General features: G+C 39.7%; 4 protein-coding genes across 4 annotated transcripts; 1 reads left to right on the top strand and 3 right to left on the bottom strand.

The window, feature by feature from the left end:
- Positions 1-1204: 1204 nt before the first annotated feature.
- Positions 1205-9446, bottom strand: tap2a (transporter associated with antigen processing, subunit type a). Its single transcript, XM_030767355.1, has 11 exons — positions 8951-9446; positions 8734-8848; positions 8510-8640; positions 7802-8007; positions 5720-5917; positions 5222-5350; positions 4116-4304; positions 3648-3821; positions 2088-2247; positions 1597-1733; positions 1205-1454 (listed from the first exon to the last, which is right to left on the bottom strand). Exons 1-11 carry the CDS (start codon positions 9444-9446, stop codon positions 1242-1244), a joined length of 2148 nt encoding a protein of 715 aa, XP_030623215.1. The 3' UTR covers positions 1205-1241.
- A 998-nt stretch (positions 9447-10444) lies between these two features.
- On the bottom strand, positions 10445-13784 carry psmb9a (proteasome 20S subunit beta 9a). The gene is made up of 6 exons (XM_030767368.1): positions 13570-13784; positions 13268-13335; positions 12448-12579; positions 11997-12126; positions 11529-11670; positions 10445-10572 (listed from the first exon to the last, which is right to left on the bottom strand). The coding sequence occupies exons 1-6, from the start codon at positions 13624-13626 to the stop codon at positions 10445-10447; spliced, it is 657 nt and encodes a 218-aa protein (XP_030623228.1). The 5' UTR covers positions 13627-13784.
- A 404-nt stretch (positions 13785-14188) lies between these two features.
- psmb12 (proteasome 20S subunit beta 12) lies at positions 14189-17518 on the bottom strand. The gene is made up of 6 exons (XM_030767380.1): positions 17461-17518; positions 16697-16767; positions 16445-16576; positions 16078-16207; positions 15072-15216; positions 14189-14799 (listed from the first exon to the last, which is right to left on the bottom strand). Exons 1-6 carry the CDS (start codon positions 17506-17508, stop codon positions 14672-14674), a joined length of 654 nt encoding a protein of 217 aa, XP_030623240.1. The 5' UTR covers positions 17509-17518; the 3' UTR covers positions 14189-14671.
- A 162-nt stretch (positions 17519-17680) lies between these two features.
- psmb13a (proteasome 20S subunit beta 13a) lies at positions 17681-19982 on the top strand. The gene is made up of 8 exons (XM_030790157.1): positions 17681-17742; positions 18100-18193; positions 18408-18505; positions 18640-18780; positions 19069-19184; positions 19272-19330; positions 19524-19675; positions 19773-19982. The coding sequence occupies exons 1-8, from the start codon at positions 17681-17683 to the stop codon at positions 19891-19893; spliced, it is 843 nt and encodes a 280-aa protein (XP_030646017.1). The 3' UTR covers positions 19894-19982.
- Positions 19983-20781: the final 799 nt, after the last annotated feature.

The following is a 20781-nucleotide window of genomic DNA, read 5'->3' on the forward strand; positions in this document are numbered from 1 at the left end:
CACCGATATAATCAGTTTCTCCTCCATTTTGCTTAGGACCAAAAGTTTTGTGGGAACAATAGTTTATACTGTTGTGTTCTCTACAATTCTCTAGAGCGGAGCACTTCCAAGTTTCTATTGGTTGCCGCCCAACCGCGTCATATCTCATTACCATAAAGTTAACCGAACTTCAACTGTATTTTGACGCCCAAACCACCCTCGCCGCGACGCCCTTTGCCGCGACTCTCTTCGCCGCTTAAAGACGCTGGCTCTCATTGAAAATGAATGACTTCCGGTCACTTTGACGCTCTCGCCGCGCTCAGTGTGAACGTACAGTAAGAAAGCATTCACTCTGCAGCGGCATCCAAACTTTCTTACCAACCTGATCCCACACATGCGCACCAGGGGATCCACCATTAACCAATCACAATCCAGAATTTAAACTAATCCCGGCTCCACAATTTACACGCAGCACAAAAAGTGGCCCAATTCAAACAAAACACTATAAACAAATAACAATATATGGCTCTTACAGGGAAGTTGTAGACTTCGCACTGACTGATCTGACGGAGGGGTTTAAATAGTGAGATGTATAACTGAACTAAAGTGAGGGCAGGTGTGCAGGAGGAGGGTGATCAGACCAGTGATTAGCAAACCGGCAACGCTGAGCACGGAATGGCGGTAACTGGCGAGGGAGGAGGCGAGGTTGTTACAGCATGTTAATTTTCTAATGATAATCAAATATTAAAAACATGACAAATTACACTTTTCCAAAGGTTGTAAGCTCAGAAATTTACTGCATAATAGGAGTGATCCACAACTTGTCGTCTGGTGCTTCACTAAGCATTTTTATTAATCAGATTTTTTTAGAAGTGATGATCAGTCCTTCACAAGGGAAAGAAGGAAGGATAGAGAGAGTAAAGACACCTATAGTAGTGTCATCACTTCTTTTTTATTAATTTCATCAACAAACAAAATTTCACTCTTACATAAAATAAAAGTAACCCTTTATAAAATAGACAGTTATGAAGCCATAGAGTCTGAATACATTTAACTGATGTACCAGTGTGTGAGACTCATTCGTTAGGTATTTACTGCAACCCAAAGTTTAAGCCTGTTAGAGAAAATGATGTGTGTTGAATATTAACACAAAGCAATTTAATTTCAGTATAAAGACACTGAAGCAGTATGAATTAGCAATGTTGGAAATACTTCAAACAGACAGACGGTCAGATGGACACTATGACAGCAGTTGATAACAGTTATTGCCTCTCTGTTGTGTCTCCCTTGGTGAAGAGCCCTTCTCTCCATTTGTAGTACGTTCCTTTCTTGTCCATCAGCTCTTGGTGAGTACCCTGCTCATGCACCATCCCCTCACTGATAAAAACAATCTGATCCGCCTTCTCAATGGTCTTTAACCTGTGAGCAATCACCAGCAGGGTCTGGGTTGGGCAGCTGGCTAGAGCCTGCTGGACCTACAGAACATACAGGACTTGACTGGTAAAGCCCTCACTGAGGTGATGAAGTCTTGGACATTATCCAGTGCGTGGAATGTGTTTATGTGTGAGTATGTGTGTGTGTTATGTATGATGAATAAGGGTCAGTGCTCAACATTACCATGTGTTCACTCTCTGTATCCAGACAGCTGGTCACCTCATCCAGAATGAGAACCTGTGGATCTCTAATCAGTGCTCTAGCAATGGCAATTCGCTGTTTCTGACCACCTGAGAGCAGACCACCTCGCTCTCCAACGTCTGATGAGAAAAAAAAGAAAAGAAGAGGAAAAATTAGTCATGCTTGTTTTTTGAGAACCTTGGTATGTCCTTGAAAGTTTCAAGTTTTAATAGTGTATTATTCCTGTAACAGATAAAAATACAAATATCTGTATGAAAATTAAGTACAGTTGTTTGTATTTCTACTTTGCTGTAATCAGACTATGAACCAAAAATAATAATATTTGTGATTATTATATTATAGATTTTGTTATACCACTATTAGAGTATTTGTATGAATCTACACAGAGGCGGTCTCCTGTAGTTTTGGGCCATTTATGTGAGGCTGTCTTGATAAATGTGTCTGAAATGAAATCTCAGAACCAGGATGCTCACCTGTGTCATATCCTTTCGCCAGCTGGCAGATGAAGCCGTGGGCATTGGCTTTGCAGGCAGCCTCATGTACCTTCTCAAGTGAGCAGTCAGTCAGACCATATGTAATATTGTCTTTCACGGTACCAGAGAAGAGCACAGGTTCCTGGCCAACCATAGCAACCTGGAAAAAGTGATGAATATCACCATGTCAATTCAGTCACTCACATTTAGGATTGTGTTATTTTTAACTTCTAGGTTTGTTTGATGTCTCATTTTTCTAAAAAAATATGTTAATCAGTTCTTGAAGAATCAAAAAGTTAAGTTGTAGCTCAGTGCTTATTATGTTATATTATATTGTATCATATTAGATTAGATTAGATTAGTTTCTTTATGTTTCGCTCTTTTTTTTTACACTCTATGATTTTATGTGAAGTAAATTTGAATACTGAGACAGGATTTATGGTAAAAACTATTATATGTGTAATTAAAAAGGAGTTTCACTCTAAGTCACTGAGGTTTTCAGTTACAGCCATTTTGTTTCAGTTTCAGTACAGTTTCACATAACCACAAAATGGCTGACAATAATGTGTTGGTGCTGACAGACAACTTGCTTGGCATAGCACCAAGCAGGCAGGTCATGCAACTATAATCATTAAAATACAGGTGTGGTCTGTGCATTCTGTTACAGAGTAATACTATAAAGGAGTCAGGTACATAATAGTCTGCACATCATCGGTAAAAAGACATTCTTCATACACAGGATCCTCAGTATGACACACTGGGAGTGGAAAGAAAAGGTACAAAAACAGTCTAGTTTATGGTGGGAAAGTGTTTTTGAATTGTTGCCAGAATTCATTCATTCATTCTCTAAACCGCTTGTCCTGATTAGGGTCGCGGGGGTGCTGGAGCCTATCCCAGCGCACATAGGGCGAAAGGCAGGGAAGCACCCTGGACAGGTCGCCAGGGCAGACACACAGACAAACACACTCACATTCATACCTAAGGGCAATTTAGTGTCTCCAATTCACCTAACCTGCATGTCTTTGGACTGTGGGAGGAAACTGGAGCTCCTGGAGGAAAGCCACGCAGAGGACATGCAAACTCCACACAGAAAGGACCCGGCCGGGAACCGAACCCGAAACCTTCTTGCTGTGAGGCAACAGCGCTACCCACTGCACCACCGTGCTGCCCCCTTGTTGCCAGAATTTTACTTCTAATTATTTCTACTTTTAATTATTTGGAAAATCACTGTTTCACAAGAGAATCTGCATTCTCTTGTTGATCCAAAATGGAAAACCTAGTCATAGCTAACAAATATTCAGAATTCACAAGCAAACAGATAAGTTAACCTGAGGTACTATCAAATGAACACAATTAACTAACACATTTTAGTCTGTGCCATGATCCAACTCTGACATTTATGTCATAACCTAACCAGAAATTTAGCATTACCGGTATTTCAGTATGAGTTATAATTAATGATTCTAAATACATTCTACAGATACTCCACAGTAATACAACATTGCTGTTCACTGAATTTGTGATGATTTCATTGGGCCAAGTATTTCACAGCACTGTTACCTTTTTGTGCAGGTAACTGTGCTGGTAGTTCTCCAGTGGTTGTCCGTCCAGTAGGATCTGTCCATCCTGAGCTTGGTAGAACCTCTCCAGCAGACTCACACAGGTACTTTTCCCCCCACCAGACGGGCCAACCAATGCAGTCATCTGACCTGGCTTCAGCTCCAGAGAGAAACTCTGAGACAAGCAGAAGCACAACCATCCCACTCAAAGTGAATTCTGGGCTTCATATTTACACATACTACATTCTGATACATTTTCTGTTAGGTATTTTACCTAAATTTTATGGCTGAATTGTTTTAAAAACGCAATAATGTTGTGAATCCACCAGACCCGTGAACACTGGGTGTATAACAAAAATATGAACACCATATCTCACATCTTTGACAATGTAAGTGTAATACATCATAAGATCATATATAATGTGACATGTCTTAAGGCATTTCATAGTAACCAATAAGTGAGATTTACCTTCAGGGCTTTGAGATCAGGCCTTGTGGGGTAGGAGAAGGTGATTTTGTGAAAGTTAATGCATCCTTTCAGAGTGCCTGGTTGGAGATTTCCATCTATGCGCACAAGTGGCTTCCTATCCAGGTACTCAAACACTTTTCCAGCCGCACCCACTGAGTTCAACATGTCCCCAAAGATGTAGATCAGTGTCTGGCATACACAGAAACCAGAATAAAGTGATCAAATTAATAGCACTGAAAAATATACACTTGGCAAATATCATGTATATTTTTAATTTTCTTCATACTTAATTTACATCACTGTTTGAAATCAGGGTGTCATGATATACCAGTATTGACAATAACCATGATATTTTAAAAAATGAAATATTGATATCATGTTAATAATACACATACGATAAAATTGTACATAATCCTGCGAGATCTTGTGTTTATTAGTTCATCTGGTTGCCTTTTCACTATCCATTAAGTAGTGTGATTGTTCTTTTCACATGCTTTTGTACAGTTATGGTTACAGACTCTCCAACTCACCACGCTCGTATTTTGATTGTAATTAATTCTCCCAAAAAGAGACAAAACACACAATAAACTAATTTAAAGATGAATTTGACCAACAGCTTTATTATTAGGGCTGCCCCCTAATAGTCGACCAAACTGTTAGTCAACGAGAAGAGTCTTAGTTGACCAAGTTTTCAGTGGTCAGTTAGTTGTACAAAAAACCCCCTCAAACTCCATTTGGGAGCTGCGCCTTGTCGTTAAAAAGTTATTAGGTTATGTCGAGCAGGATATCATCCAAAGCGTGAGATCATTCCAAATGTCATTCATGCTGTTCATGCTGTTGTTCTCTCTATTGGCATCATTATAGTTGTTTATTTTATGTTAATGCTGAGTGGATGGAGTTGTCATTAACATGAGTAATAACTATTCCTCATGTTCATTATCTTTTGGGGTTTTGCGTTTCTGAGTAAAATTTTGAACATAGGTTGTCATCAAAGATACATTTTGTTATATTCTATAGACTCTGCAATATTTATATATTGTCATATGGTTGTTGTCATAGTTATCTATGCCATGTGTTGGACACATCCAGGTAAGAGAGAGACATACCGTGATGTTATCAGTCAGGTCTGACTGGTAAAGGATGAAGGAAACCAGATTCCCTGTGCTCATCTCTCCTGACTGAATAAATAGCCTGCTATAGTACAGCATGGCCACCTTCATGCCCAGCTCTGCCATCTGAAAGACAAGGGAAGAGAGAGCATATATATGAAAGAAGAGAGAGCACAACTTATTATTGTCTCAACAATCTCTACTGTCAATAAATTACCACTTGCCATTTACCACATAGTTATCTTAAAGAAGAAGCATAACTGTGGGCAATTTGTTATAAGCATATAAGGGGTATATATGTGTTTATATGGGGTAACTATCTGGCAAAATTTATATTTGTATAGTGTTTTAGTATTAGTGTGGCACAGGTGCTGAAAGACCAGAATTATTTCTGGCATCTTCAACACTAAATATATGACATGGACATGAAGACATTATATACACATATATGCATAAACAAGAGCATAAATGAGAGATTAAGATCTTTAGACTCACCCGGCGCACAAGCAGGTACACTGCCCTTACTGTGTCCCGTCGTGTCTTGAGGTTATGAGTGTCCATCAGGCGGTCATCGTAGCGACAGGTCTCGCTCTGTTCAGTGTTGAAGCTCCGTACGGTCCTGATGCCTGACACAGCTTCCGCTGCTGCATCATTTGCTCGCGCCATAGAGTCCTGAACCTCCTTGTACAGCCTCTACAATGTCCAAGGATGAAATTCAACAGGATTCATTTCTGAACTCATTAGGTATTTCCCAACAAATCACACTGATGCAGTCAATACAATCATAACTGTTGTGTCTTTCGCCTTGGTAGTCATCTGTGACGCGTGAGACTGCTGTCCAAAGGGAACAGTAAATAACAAATACAGCCTCTCCCTGACTTACAACTTATGTGATTAACGACCATACTTAACACCAAAAAAAATAAAGAAGAAATATATGTAAATTTAGCCCAAAGTGCATGTAATATGGAATAAGAGTGTCTTCACCAAATGTTGAGCTCACACAGTTAATGTCAAGTCTTTGGATATTCATTATGTCATCGCACAGCAATCATATATTGCTCTTCCATCCCTAGTGGTAGGATGTATTATTATTATTATTCTTATTCCAGTCGCTTTTTACTCCCGCAGTAACAGGTCCGTCCTCATTCGTTGTATTGTGCTGTATACAGCTAATTGATCTGCCCAGTCGTTTTTTTTTTAATTGCCGTTTTCTTCTTCTTAAACTAGTGAGTTCTAACAGGACCTTGTGATACCAGCATGCTGTTGGCCCAGCACTTGCACCCACGGAAGAATACAATTGGATTAAACAGAACGTATGGCCACAGTGAATCCACCTAAGCCTGAAAATAAAACCTTAACTAGTATCATGAAATATACATAGCAAGAACCAGTCAGTAATGTGAACTGCAGGATGCGTTCCCCAACCAACACCAAGAGACTGTTAAAATTTCCCGCCTAATAATTTTGATACTGGAATCTTTTTTTCTTTTCCAAACAGGTAGTATTGAGTAATATACTTAGGGTCCCCATATTGTTCCCGGCACCTTTTCATATACTAATTTGATTGATTTACACAGTGTAGCATGGGCTTATTATTTGGAGAGCAGTACACTGCAAAGCATATTTAGTAAATCCTGAGACTTGGTACATCCTGAAATCTCATGTGAACAGGTATTTCTAATGTCACACAGGCACAACCAATCACCAAGACTATAGAACTGGTGAACAAACCCTAACTTTACTTTTCTATGGTGTGGTAGTTTCATTGATCACTGAAACAAGATTTTCTGGTACAGTCAGTAACATAGATTAGCTAGCAATGCTAGTTTATGTAAAACAGATTGAAATATAAATGTAAATGTATCTGTTAGATACCTCTGAACCATCTGAAGTGTTACCAACTGTCCAATAAGAAGAAGCGGCTTTAATCATAGTCGCAATAACTAGCTCTTTTAAGGTGGCACAAGTGCACATTTATCCCTGTGTATACTTTCACTTTGATTTTGGGCATCTTTTGATTAGTCCCAATAAAATGCTTTCATACAACTACAATAGTTGTGTGTTGTAATCTATAATGTGTTGGTAGTTATTTTTTGGGGTGTGTAAATGTCATATATTTACTTGTTTGGCTGATCCTAATTGTCACAATAGTGAATGTGTTTTGTAAATGAATGTATTAGGCACAGTGAATTATCTCACTTAGTTTGTCCAGAAAGATTGCTCCTCACGCACATGGTGTAATATGAATACAGCAAGAGGATGAGTTGGGACCTTTGAGAAACTTGTCTCCAACAGTTGTGAAATTAAACCTACATCCTTGACTTGGTGAGCAGTAATTTGGAGGATAAAAATAACTCTTCTGACTTTAAGGAGATTTGTGACCACTTGCAGTTGTTCAAACTCAGATCCTTATAGCAAGGACAATCTTTTCTTTTCAGGGCATCGTAGAGGAGACGTGTTTTAACTACATTATTCATTTTCTGAGACACAAATGCAAAAGACCTTGCAAAGCATATTGTTAACTCCTGCACAAGGGCCAGCTAATTTTCTGTGGCTGTTCTTTGTGTTTAGTACCTGATAGTAGGTGTCATAGATGCTCTCCAGTAGGCCAGTCAGTGGGGTCTCCATCAGCACAAGCAGGGTGAGTTTCCAGGACAGACCAACCATCAGAGACAGCATTCCCACAGTCTTAATGAAAGTGCGCAACAATACATTTACATTCAGAGCCACGGCCTGGCTCATCAGAGTAGTGTCCATAGACAGTCTGGAAGTGATGTCACCTGCAAGACACATTCAGAGGTGTCACACTGATGTTTTTTGTTATTCTGGCCTCAAGGTAGGCAATGATTCACACTGGCATTTAGAACATCAATTTCAGCCCTTGTTCTGTACTGGAGTTGACATTAACATCTCAGATGAAAGCAAAATTTCTTGAATTTCATTCATCCAGGAAAAGGAATGGTAAGACGGCCCATGAAGGCACTAGCTCTGAAAAAAACCCCAAAATGAAGCAGCTATTAGATATTGTAAAGATATCCCCAAACATTCTGGGCACCATTTATGTAACATTACTTTCCAAATCTTGTGCTTGACTCTTAAAGTTTGTCCAAAAGTCAAAGAAAGCAAAACAAAAATAAGCTTACCATGACTAGATTTGAATGCTCCCAGTATAATCAATAACATTTTGTGTGTGACATGGTGGATAAGATATAGTCCAGCATTTCAACATATGGTGAAATGAAAGCAATTAAGATTAAAAGAAGTGTTAGTGTGAGGGTCCACCTGTTTTTATGGTCTCGAAGAACCCAATCTCCTGCCTCACCAGGGAGCCAAACAGTTGGACCCTCACTCTGCAGGTGAAGCTGGAGATAGCACACATGAAGAGGCCCCCTCTGCAGCCTGCACTGAGAGAGCTAAAACACAAATTCATACACATATTATCAGCACTGATATTCGAGGCTTACACTTTCACAATGCTTACAGGGAATTAAAGTTTGTGAACTGACCTTCCAAAAGAAAACGCTCCCATGAAAATAATGGCTAACAGAAAATCGTTCCACTGGTACTGAGAACCCAGGATGTCAATTACCTTTCCTGTGTAAAATGGGATGAACATCTCACCTGGGCACACGCGCGCGCGCACAAACACACACATGAGTTACATTCACACCATATCAAACTCGGTGACCAAGTAGAATCGACTGCTTATGCTTCGCTACTTACAAAGTACAGCCATAGCCAAGAAAACGAATGCTCCAAATAATAAGATGTAGTCCGGTCTGTATAAGCTAATCACTCTCATGAACAGAACGCGAGCCTTCTGTTTTCTCTCCTCTCCGTTATTATTCTCTTTTGTACCGGCAAAAGTAATCTCCCAAAACAAACATGCCGCTGCAGTAGCAACAGTACCAATAAACCACATTTTTGTCTTCTCAGCTGGGGAATTGCCCAAAAGGCCTGACCGTCCAGTTTCAAAGACAGGACAGAGGAAACAGTGAGTTGTGACCCAGCGTTTAAACACGGAGCTTGGCCCATCTTTGCCAAATACGGCATAAAGCAATGTCCATCTCAGTCCAGCCTCAGCCCACTCACGAAACAAGTTAGCGGTACAATCGAAGCCTCTTTCGGGAGTTTTCAAACGCTTCTCTACGTAGTTCAACGCTGTAAACACGATTAAGTCCACACATACTGCCAAAACGACAACCAGAACCCCCCGCATCTTATATGTATTATATAATATTTAAGCTTGCAGCCTCCTCACAAACGTAGATGTATCATTCAGTTCGCTCGCCTTCAGTTTCACTTTTACCCGGAGAGGGATTTTCCCACTGGCTCTTTCACGTCTGCCACAACAGGACTGTTACAGTTTAGATTCACTGCTACATATAAGTCCAGTCATTTCTATATTTTTAAAGGTCTTAATCGCTACTCAACCCCCAAGACACGTTTAATCATGTAACGGTTTGGAAACTACTGTAAAGAATCTATTGCAACGCTAAATGTAATAACACGGGGCATAAATTATCTCTAATTTAGTGTTAACAACAGCAGTCATGAGCTCCGCTCCCTCCATTTAAAAAAGCTCATAATTTAAAAATTCAGTCATAAATTTCGATTCATTGTCTGAAGTTATACCGATATACGAACTTCTGCTTGCATACATCAGTGGAATATGTATCATTCAAAACCTGCCTAATTCATTTCTACCTAGCAACAAATGAGTCAGTCCAGTGGTGAAATTCATAGTGGTAGTGCAGCCTACATCGGATCATATCACTCTTTACTTGTTGCACGTCTAATAGGGTATTGTTCAGCACACAGAGTACATATTGAGGACCTAATATATTAAACGGAAGTGCTTGACAAGTTACCATGATGGAAGGGGGTTAATTTAACCTTAAGTACTGCGTCACTGCATGCAACTGATCAGGAGTTTGTTTAATTCATTTCACGAAGTTTAATTGCCACATATGAAAATGTACATGCAGTTATGAATTATGCAAACACAATAGTAGATTAGTAGATTAGACTGAAATTCTGAAACACTGATGTTACAATTCTGTTTCTACATAACCTATTGATATCAGTATTTGACAAAACAATATTTGTTAACAAATAATCTGTTCAGCATGTTATTAAATATGTTGTTTTATTTTCAGACACCTGAAGTTGACAAAATAACGTCTAATGCACACTTTAACGAGAAGTTCTGTTTTTTTACTGGTCAAAAAATGTAGGCAGTTCATTGCCTAGTATGCATTTCTCTTCAGCTCCATTCTCATCAACAGTGACAATGTAAGCCACACCTCCACTGGAGCCATCTCTGTTCATTGCCAGGGTGAGTGCTATGAAAGAGGGAGAGAGAAAGAGAGAGAGAGAGAGAGAAACAGAGAAAGAGTATATTATTATTGTTACATTTGGTTAGAATATGTAGGTGAGATGTAGTCAGTTCAAGAAGTTGGGGTGTTTTTGTGTGTGTTGGGCATTTGTTTAATAGTTTGAATCTCGGGATTTCAGTGAGTTTGAGTTTTCATTTACTTTATATTTATATAAAATCTTTAAGATAAGAAATACAGCCCAGGACCATCATGTAAATTGCTGTCAAGTCAGAGTGAGGGTGTAAGATCAGCAGTTTACATGTATAGTTAGGTAGAGGGTCTTGGTTACAAGAAACTTTGAGAAACTATAAGTTTAAGAGCCAAATTTTGTGAGAACGATTTTTGTTCATAATATTTTTGCTTTTGAATAATGCCATCTTTTATGCTACCTTGTACATGTTGAAGTAGGTGTCAGTTGTGGAATCAAGTTTAATGTGACATGCTGATTGGTTTATTGTAGATCCCCTAGTGCGCATGTGTAGAGATTAGACTGGTCAGGAAATAAAAACGGTGCTGCCAAATAGATGTTTCTAGACATGAGCGCGCTTGGAGGCAAACAATCTTTTGACCACCATCCATAAATTTATCATTGTGATCCTGTGATGTAAATATGATCACAACTGCAAGAACTGTGAGGCAACTATTGGACATGATTCTGTTTGCTTAATGAACCTGAAAATAAACGATGCCGACGTTCACCCGGACCTGGTTGTGAGTACCCTGCATCACAGCTGTGGTGAATAATAAAAGTTTTCATTGGATACAGAGGCGAGTCAAAAGTTACCTTTAGTGTGCCCACGTGAAAAAAGTGGCTTAATTATAACGAAACACAGAGCCGAAATTTTGCCACTACAATAAGGGTAATGCAAGTATTAAGAAACCATGAGTCATATCAATCATGGAAACAAACCAAGAAGTCTCACCATTCACTACAAACTCCTGGCATTCCCTGCGGCTCATGCCCTTGCGATACTCAGCATCCACAAACCCATAGATGTAAGAGCTACCTGAACCACCAATGGCAAAGGGCTGTTTGGACAGCAAGCCATTCAGAGTCACATAGACCTATGACAGGGTACAACAAAAGAACTGCAAATCACTTGACATCATTTTTGGAAATGTTAGTATTATACATACATGTGATATTATGACACAACCCCTGCACCAATCCCTGAGGGTCATGACTAGCACAGCAATTGGCAACACATGCAAAGTCAGTTACCACTCATTTCACTTCTCAGTTTATAAACATCTGCACAGGAATGTGGCGTGCTATTTCCCTAGATTCACCTGCAGCCAACTCAGCAACTGAGGTTGTCTAAGAGTGTAATTTATCGCTGCATTAAACTGTCATCCTGCTGCTTCCTCTTTATAATCAGGTGATCACTGACCTGTCCTCCTCCTCTTCTGTCCCACCCACCAACAATGAGATGTGCTGACAGTTCCTCTTTGTACTTGTACGAGATGTTCTTCACGAGCGTAGCAGCAGAACGAACCAAGGGGTCCTCTCCCACCTCAACACTAAGACACAAAAGAGCAGCAAGCCAAATATAGAGTTAATCACTGTACCAATGTGTGGAGCACCATCCATCTATGGGATCTGTTATCCTGAGAGAAATTAAACTTAACTTTGATCATGTCTGTGTAGAAGCTATGGAAGGATAAACAGGGGAATACACTATGTGGCATGCAAGGTGGATCTCAAGAGGAATATGTATCATTCAGTCCATTTTTTAAACAAATGGGTATGTTGATTCTTAATCATGCCTAATTGCTTAATGAAGCTGAGGTCCCATTTGCCAGATGCGGGGTTATGGTATAGCTGGATTTTGTGGTCAGTACCTGTGCACATCCAGCTGGTAGTTGACTATCTCAGCGATGGTCTGGGCATCAGCAGCAGAACCAGACAAAGCGCAATAGATCTTGTCATGGAGAGGAGACAGCTTATTCATTACCCGATTCACCACAGATGCCCTAAGACAATTGAAGGGAAAAATGATTCTTAAGAAATGCCATAAATTGTTTATGACCTTGTAAAGAATGAAGAGAATTCCTTTGGAATGGTTTACCTAAAGAAGTTAGAGAAGCAAACTCTCTCAATACCTTTAAAACAAAATTAAAGACTTATCTATTTTCTCGAACTCATTCATGATATAATTTTGATTTGACTTTGTTATAGACATGTGAAGCCCTTTGAGACTATAAATAGTGATATTGGGCTCTAAATAAATATTATTATTATTATTATTATTATTATTATTAAAAGAAAAGAGGTGAGGGAGGTTAAAAAGCAGTTAAAACAGACTACACTTCATAATAAATGTTTATGAAAGAGTACATATGGTAGTGCCTAATTCTTAATAACTAGCTTCCCATTCTATATAGGCCTGCAGGTCAAAATGCCAACCACATAATTTGGATTCCGACCTACACTAAAATTACAGCTGCTGGAAGTTCTTGCATTTGAGGTAAGTGCAGATCACTGAATGCTAGCGACACCAAAGAATTCGCGTACAAACCCCAACAGTGATATTAACTTAATTTCTAAACAGAAAAGGTTTCGCTACGTGTCCATTTGATTGCTTGGTGCTCTGGGAGAACTAAGAGGTGAGATACAGGTAGAGAGAGGTGTAGAGAAACAGGCAGGCCAAGAGACATTCACCCCGCAGACACTCTCGAATCGGAACCCAGTACTACGCCACCTTCAAATCCAATGGCTATGATGGTCGTCTGTGAAGAAAATAAGCTTAGATCAAATTTTGACTCACATTATTTATCAACCCATGAGAGAATACAATATAATTTGGCCGCAAATATATTTGAACAGTGACGAGTTCGTCAACTAGGCCAACCTACATTATGTCAAACCCATGGAACACATCATCCCTTTGCATCTTAAGGGTTTAATTTTCCTCGAACGAAAGTTCTTAATGGTAAGAACACTATTAAAACCTTCTCACTTACCCCAGTTTTCACCTCTTCAGAAAGCCATGCTGGCTGTGAAGACAAGTCGTCGAACATTATGTTCAACTATGTACCAAAAGTGTGTGACAATGGAGGTGGTAGCGCGTTGGCTGTTGTTGACTTCACACGCCCAAGACGCGGATACGTGCAAGGCAAGCAAAACTCGATATCGAGCAACGCTTAAACTTTATGTCTTCAGTTGTGGAGAAAAATAATTTTAGTCATATATCACGACCTCATATCGTAACCTTTAACAATTTATTACACCGATGGATCCTTAAAGTTGGCAAAATACGACAGCCGACATGACTCAACCAGTTCCTGCTTTACGCTGAAATCGAAAGCAAATTCAGTCGTCGCTTACGGCAGTGAAAGGAACTTTGAATGATCCGGGATGTATCATTACGGTGCAAATTTCTGTTTTTTTCTTGTGTTCAGAATTCATGCTCAGAAGTAGCTAGCTGCAGTGAGGATGTCAGTTCGGCACATTTACAAGTAAAATATTCGAATAGATAAAAAAATCTATTGCGTTTTACTGCGTTATTATGGCATTATAAAACATGTGAAAACGGACATGGAGAGTGTGCTTTAAAAATGCAGAATAATCATTTCATATGTGTCGCGGTAGGTTTTTATTAGTAAAGTCTGAGGCTTAATTGTACATTATGAAACCTAACAAAGTTGTCTATGAGCTGAGGAAAGCACTGGGCCATGTTTGAAAAGAAGCAAATTCCCCTCTTGATCAAGTCATACACTATGTAAAATGTATGGAATATTGAATCACAGCTCACAGAAATGTGATGGGTGGGTTTATCTTGCCTCAACTTTCCTCAAAGTTCAACTCACTTCAGATAAACATAAAGGTTAAGGGGTTAAGAAAGCAGAATAGTTCACTGGAACTTTAAGACATGATCCAGAATCTCAAAGGCTCATTTTTTTTACACAAAATTCTGTTCAGTGTTGTAGACAGTACAGAAAAGGTAGCGAATTCTGTTCCTATAAACAGTATTTTTCTGTGAAGACTCAGTGAGCCGCTCTTTTAGAGAGTCACAGATGACTTTCCCACACTGCAGAGCTGATTGGACCACGCTGCTGTGTCATCCTACTCATCATGGAACCTGGGCAGTTTGTCTCCAGGGACGACCACATGCTCAACTCCATCCTCAGTGATCACAACTAGATGAACCACACCTCCACTGACATTGTCTCTACCAATAGCTAGGGAAAGAGCTACAGAAAGAGAGAGGGGGAAAGAGAAAGAGAGAGAGAGATTTTAATGTTCAGAGATTGAATTTTTGAACAAAAAGGGAAATATTGCTGAGAATACAACTGTTGCCAGAGTGTAAACCCAATGCAAAGGTTTTAGAAGAGCTGTTTAAATAAAAAAAAGAAAATAGTAAAATCACCCCTCAAAAACAAAGATGTAAGAAAAATAAATGACAAATATATGTTCTGATATGTTCTGAGTAGCTTTACTGGACAACTGACAGGTGGTACCGTACCATTTGTGGCAAACTGAAGGCACTCCTCTCGACTCATGTCAGGTTTGTATTTGGCATCAACATAACCATAGATGTAAGTGCTACCTGAACCTCCAATGGTAAAAGGCTGACTGAGGAGCATCCCTCCTAGAGACACTGTGTAGACCTGTAGAGATGAACAATATTAATGCTACAGAACAGATGGAATTCACATACAAACAGATATCAGTATAAGGCAGATTATTTGGAATGCACATTCTTAAAATGAAAGCCAGAACAATTAACCTTTAAGAGTTCTTTCAGAAATTAGACTTAATTTTGGAATTCAATTTTGTTTTATGAAACTTTTTTTTTATGATTTACAAGGTTTTATTAAGAACCTTTTAATGAAGAAATGTTTCCTGAAAGTTAGACATGGTCTTTAAAGAACCCAAGGTCATATTTTGCACTTAAGATGACAATCTAAAACCGTTTAACATAATTCAAAATTGCAAAATTGTAATATGTAATAAAACTCAATGCATCACCCAGTCCTATCCAACTCAGCAGTTAGGTATGTATGTAATAGGTCAACTAGTGTACACTAGTTGACATATTAGTATATACACTAATAACAGTGAAATATCTGTAATATTTTAATAGGCCTGGAGCTCTCTCTCATACAACAACACCCTTACTGGTGTCATGGACTCTTGGGAGTGAGGTTCAGGCGGGCACAGGATATGTGCCAGTCAAGAACAGTACTGCAAGTAAATCTGCCTTTAACTGTGCTATTGCTTTGTGTCTTTCGCTCAAGTGCCAGGGTGTCTGACTGCTGGACTGAAGCTGGCTTAGGCTGAATTTGTTACCATGACAGAAAACCTCTTCACTTAATGAACTAGGAATTGTGGGTTCCTTCTAAGAACCATACGACAAAGGTTCATCCATAGTTCCAATCTCAGGATTGGACTTTGAACCTTTCTCAGCTGTGGTTACATTATTGTTCTCCAGGGGGCTGAATCTGATCCAGAGGGAGGCAGAGACTAACCTGAGGGCCTTTTTTCCTATCCCAGCCTGCTGTGATGAATCCTGCCTGCAACTCCTCCTTGTTATTGTAGCAAAGCTCCTTTAGAATAGATGCAGCTGCTTTCACTAATGGAGGAGACTCCATCTGGATACTAAGAAATGGACCCCAAAACAGCAAGAGACCCACCAAACAACAAACTGATAACAAAATCATACAAATGAGAGACAGTTTGGCTAGTGTACGGATTCAGTGGCAGAAATTTATTTTTAAAAAATCAACAGAAAAAATAGACTTCTGTGACAAAGGCCAAACTGTGACATCTTCTATGAACAGGTTGGATGAAATCTTAAGTCACGGTCACAGTAGTGAGAGTTAATGGTTGGTGTACCTGTGAAGAGACAGCTGGAATTTGGCCATTTTGGTGATGGCCTGTGCGTCAGCCAGGGATCCAGCGATGCAGCAGAATATCCTGTCATGCACCTGTATCAGCTTGTTAATGACTTTAGAGGACACGAAGGACCTGTGTTAAGATTCAAAGATATTTAGGAGTTGCCAAAAATCTCCCGTGTGTGTGTCTGTCTGTGTGTGTGTGCGTGTGTGTCTGTGTCATTAAAGAAGACACTCAATCAAAGATACTCACCCACCAATGGAAGCTCTGGAGTCAGACCCAATGATAACTCCTCCATTGAACTTCACAGCAAGTATGGTAGTCTGTTTCAGTGGAAAAAGTAGGTACATTTACATGTCAGAAAAGTGTGGTACCAATGGATTCTTAATTTTCTAAAGCAAAATGGCCTTCGATAGTGCAGTGTCAGATGAAAGGGTTATAATGGTTTTTTTTAATCTAGTAAACAGTGAACGAGATGTACATTCGCGATGTCCCCCATGCTCTTTTTTGTGAAGCTTGAACATGACTCGTAAAACCTGCTTATGTCTCCAGGTGCTAGTGGTGTAATTTGCCAGGTATTTTGGAACTTAGCAAGACAGACTTTCCTTTGATTAAAAATTCAGTTCAGAACGCGAAAGAAAGCTTGTGGTCTGGTTTGGTCAGCCTGACAACTTTATCAGCTTTTTTAACGAGATCGTTTTCTGCATTCAAGCGACAAGATTGCCTTAGCCTATGACGGTAAAATGAATATGGGTTAAAAGTGAAAGCAGCTTTTAAAGAAGTCTCGAGGGGAAGTGTGTTCACTAACTTTAACGTTTAGTTCAAAAATATTTCACCGCAAAATAAATCTAGCGGTAAACAAGCCATCGATTTAAGTCTAAACGACAGTTTAATTGTCTCGAAAGTCTGAGATGAAATGACACGACTAACGTGATGAACGGTATGCAACGCATTAACACTTACTTCATTCGAACGTCACAAGCGAATCTTATATATTCAGGGAAAAGTATACTTACACCTGTGCTGACACCGTTGACTTTAGAATTCGTTGAATGTCTGTCCATTTTAGAATGCTGTTAATTTTCGCTAAAGCATAAAGTAATCGCGGACGGACTCGTTTAAGAGTAACAATATCGCATTTGTTGAAAAGGCGACTCTGCTGGTCACTGGGAGCAGTGCACCAAGGAAATCGCTTTGTTTGACGAGCGAGTAGTAGGAAAGTAATTATCCGTGGCCATGGCGCAGTCGTGTGTTCTCGAATCACCTGTATCAGGATTTAACTTTGAAAATTCGGCCAGGTAAGACAGAATTTAATAATACTTATTTGCAATGACCCACGGACTTCCGTAGTTTTCTGTGATCATCCAGACATAAACATATATCTGGAGTCTGGTCTATATCAAAAGTGAAACTACGCCGGGCTACAAGCAGGGTGATACCGTAGATGAATTTTCGTCAAGTGAACTCCGACAACATGAGTTTCATGACGATACTCTAACATCACACAGAATTATTTGTTCAGTTTCGTCCATATCTAGCTGTATTTTCTCACAGGTTAATCAAATTCCGGAATTTGAAAGATAAAACACACTTTTCTGTCAAGTGTTGCAGTAAACGTTTGTCTCCATTTACACAAGCATATCTCTGTTTAACAGAAATTTCATGCTGGAGAGTGCTCTTGGGGAAAGTAAGACCAGGGCACCCAAACCACTGAAAACAGGGACCACAATTGCAGGGGTAGTATACAAGGTAAGGTATTTTGAAACGTTTGAGAATCATTTGCTCAACACCAGTACATGCAAACGTGCCTTTGACTGATGGTGCAAAAATGTTGAGTGTTAATAAGGCCTTGAAGACCATGAGCCACAGAGAAATTGTGTCCTCCTTTCCATACCACGAAAAGGGCAAAATGAGAAAGCACAGATTCAAAAGTAGAGCTTTAATGGCACTGTTTGTTGTGCAGGATGGTGTAGTGTTGGGTGCAGACACACGGGCGACATCCAGTGAAGTGGTGGCTGATAAGATGTGTGCCAAAATCCACTACATTGCTCCTAACATATAGTGAGTAGAATCGCTGCTTTGTTAAACACAGTTTACAGCTGGTGGGGCTTTGACTTGGACATTGCTGTTTTGTTTATTGTGAGCCCAAAGGGATATTTGACTCCCCTTTTGTGTCTCTCATCATTCTGTTACAGCTGCTGTGGAGCAGGTACGGCAGCGGACACAGAAAAGACTACTGACCTGCTGTCCTCCAATCTCACCATCTACTCCTTAAACAGTGGCAGAAACCCACGTGTTGTCATGGCAGTGAATATTCTACAGGATATGCTCTTCAGGTGTGCGTGTGTGTGTGTGTGTGTGTGTGTGTGTGTATGTGCACATGTGTGAGTGTGCATGTGTGATTGCGTGTATGTAAGCCTCTCTGTGTGTGTGTGTGTGTGTGTGTGTGTGTGTGTGTGTGTGTGTGTCTGTGTGTGTGTGTGTGTGTGTGTGTGTGTTTGAGTAGAGTGCTGGCATGAGTAGATAGGTTCATTAATGGGATGCATTATTCATCCCACCAATAACACACCCTTCATACCTAAAAAGATCTATCAATTATTAAAACATGTGACACTATTTCCCAGGTATCAGGGCCAGATTGGAGCTAATGTGATCCTGGGAGGAGTTGACTGCACTGGGAGTCATCTCTACACTGTGGGACCATATGGGAGCATGGATAAGGTTCCTTACCTGGCCATGGGTGAGTGTGTCAAGAGATGCAGTTTGGAACATGACACACAGAATAAGTGATTTATAATTATGCGTGTGTATTTGTATTTTGACACAGGTTCTGGGGATCTGGCCGCTATGGGGGTATTGGAGGATGGATTTAAACCTGATATGGGGGTATGGGAAGCACTTCTACTGTAGTATATTGTAATACATCCACTCTGCTTAGCAGAATGTAACATGAAGTGTAATCCATTTAAAACTGGATTTATGATTTACATCAGGGAAAAACCTTTCCACTATGATTCATTTTTATGTCATTTGGGGGGAAAAAAAAATTTAAAATCTGCCAATCCTTCAATGTATTCAGCTGGAAGAGGCTAAGGCGTTAGTTCGAGATGCAATCCATGTTGGCATAATGAGTGACCTGGGTTCAGGCAACAACATTGACCTGTGTGTCATCACGAAACAAGGGGTAGACTACATCAGACCCTACCAGGAATCTCAGTACAGGGATCAGCGGTAGGAGTGTAATTTTTTATTTTTAAGCTCATGACAGACTGTACAATGGCAACATCATAACTCTTCTCTTCTCTTCTCTACCCTCCTCTCCTATAAGACGAGAGAAGTATAAGTACAAACTGGGAACCACACCTATTCTGAGTGAGAGAGTGGAGCCCCTGGAGCTGGAGGTGGTGCAGGAGACGGTTCAGATGATTCAGAGGATGGACACAGCCTGATTTCAATAGAGACAGAACATTTCAGACAGTCATGATGGGTCATGGATTTAACTATACTTAACCTCGTGTTTTAATACTCTTAGGGTGTTCTACACATAGCCTTTGCAATATTCTGGCAGTGGTCACAAAAATAGATTAAAAATATCTATTTCCCAAACCAGTTGTATTAGATGAAAATTCTGGCAGGGTGCAATGTTTTTGTAAAGACACACTGGATTAAAATGACCAATAAACAAATAAATGAGAAAACCATTCAGTGATTCAGTGCAAGTACAGTTCATCAGACCCAAAAAGCTCATCAGTCTGATAATCTATAAATTACACATTGCATATAGTATATATAATGATGTCATCTCAATATTAAGTCAGTATAATGATTCAGCAAGTTATAAAGTTTAAAGGTAAAGTTGTGTACTCTTTAATTAAGAGATTTTGAAAAGTGACATCTGCTGGAACGTTTCAAAGTGAACAATGGCATGTTGATGGTCTTACAGCTCCAAGCATTCAGTTCAGTCTGCTCGCCTGGAATGTCAGCAAGTAGCAGCTTTAGGAGTGCTGCAACACAAAGCCCCTGTGTCTCCTATAGCCAGGACTGAAAAAGAGTAGTGAGTGTGCTCAATGTCCTGACCATATGACCAACATTTAAACAGAAAAACAAGCAAATAAATTAAAAAAAAAAAACACTATTTGCCTCCTCACTCTTTGTATCAGGCTTGCTGGTTGGTACTTTGTGAGATGAGATGACACTCTGGATACATTTACAGTGGCTTTTGGCAAAAGAATAACCACGACCAGGTTGGCCTAGAAATCACCCTGAAAACTAAAAAGTCTTGCAGTAAGTGCTTTTTTCAATTGCTTTAGGTCTTTTCAAAATGTCTCCGTATCTCA

The sequence above is a fragment of the Chanos chanos genome, chromosome 1 (genome assembly GCF_902362185.1).
Source record: "Chanos chanos chromosome 1, fChaCha1.1, whole genome shotgun sequence".
Lineage (NCBI taxonomy): Eukaryota > Metazoa > Chordata > Actinopteri > Gonorynchiformes > Chanidae > Chanos > Chanos chanos.

Coding starts and splice junctions, on each gene's coding strand:
- tap2a (XM_030767355.1), bottom strand. CDS start 9,446: ATGCGGGGGGTTCTGGTTGTCGTTTTGGCAGTATGTGTGGACTTAATC. Junction 5,918..7,801: donor TCTATGACACCTACTATCAG/GTACTAAACACA, acceptor TGGACATTGTAG/AGGCTGTACAAGGAGGTTCA. Junction 1,455..1,596: donor ATACAGAGAGTGAACACATG/GTAATGTTGAGC, acceptor TATGTTCTGTAG/GTCCAGCAGGCTCTAGCCAG.
- psmb9a (XM_030767368.1), bottom strand. CDS start 13,626: ATGTTCGACGACTTGTCTTCACAGCCAGCATGGCTTTCTGAAGAGGTG. Junction 12,127..12,447: donor TACCAGCTGGATGTGCACAG/GTACTGACCACA, acceptor TTTGTGTCTTAG/TGTTGAGGTGGGAGAGGACC. Junction 10,573..11,528: donor CCAGGAGTTTGTAGTGAATG/GTGAGACTTCTT, acceptor CCTCTTTCATAG/CACTCACCCTGGCAATGAAC.
- psmb12 (XM_030767380.1), bottom strand. CDS start 17,508: ATGGACAGACATTCAACGAATTCTAAAGTCAACGGTGTCAGCACAGGT. Junction 16,208..16,444: donor TTCCAGCTGTCTCTTCACAG/GTACACCAACCA, acceptor TCCATTTCTTAG/TATCCAGATGGAGTCTCCTC. Junction 15,217..16,077: donor ATAGGAAAAAAGGCCCTCAG/GTTAGTCTCTGC, acceptor TCATCTCTACAG/GTCTACACAGTGTCTCTAGG.
- psmb13a (XM_030790157.1), top strand. CDS start 17,681: ATGGCGCAGTCGTGTGTTCTCGAATCACCTGTATCAGGATTTAACTTT. Junction 18,194..18,407: donor TTGCAGGGGTAGTATACAAG/GTAAGGTATTTT, acceptor TTTGTTGTGCAG/GATGGTGTAGTGTTGGGTGC. Junction 19,676..19,772: donor TCTCAGTACAGGGATCAGCG/GTAGGAGTGTAA, acceptor CTCTCCTATAAG/ACGAGAGAAGTATAAGTACA.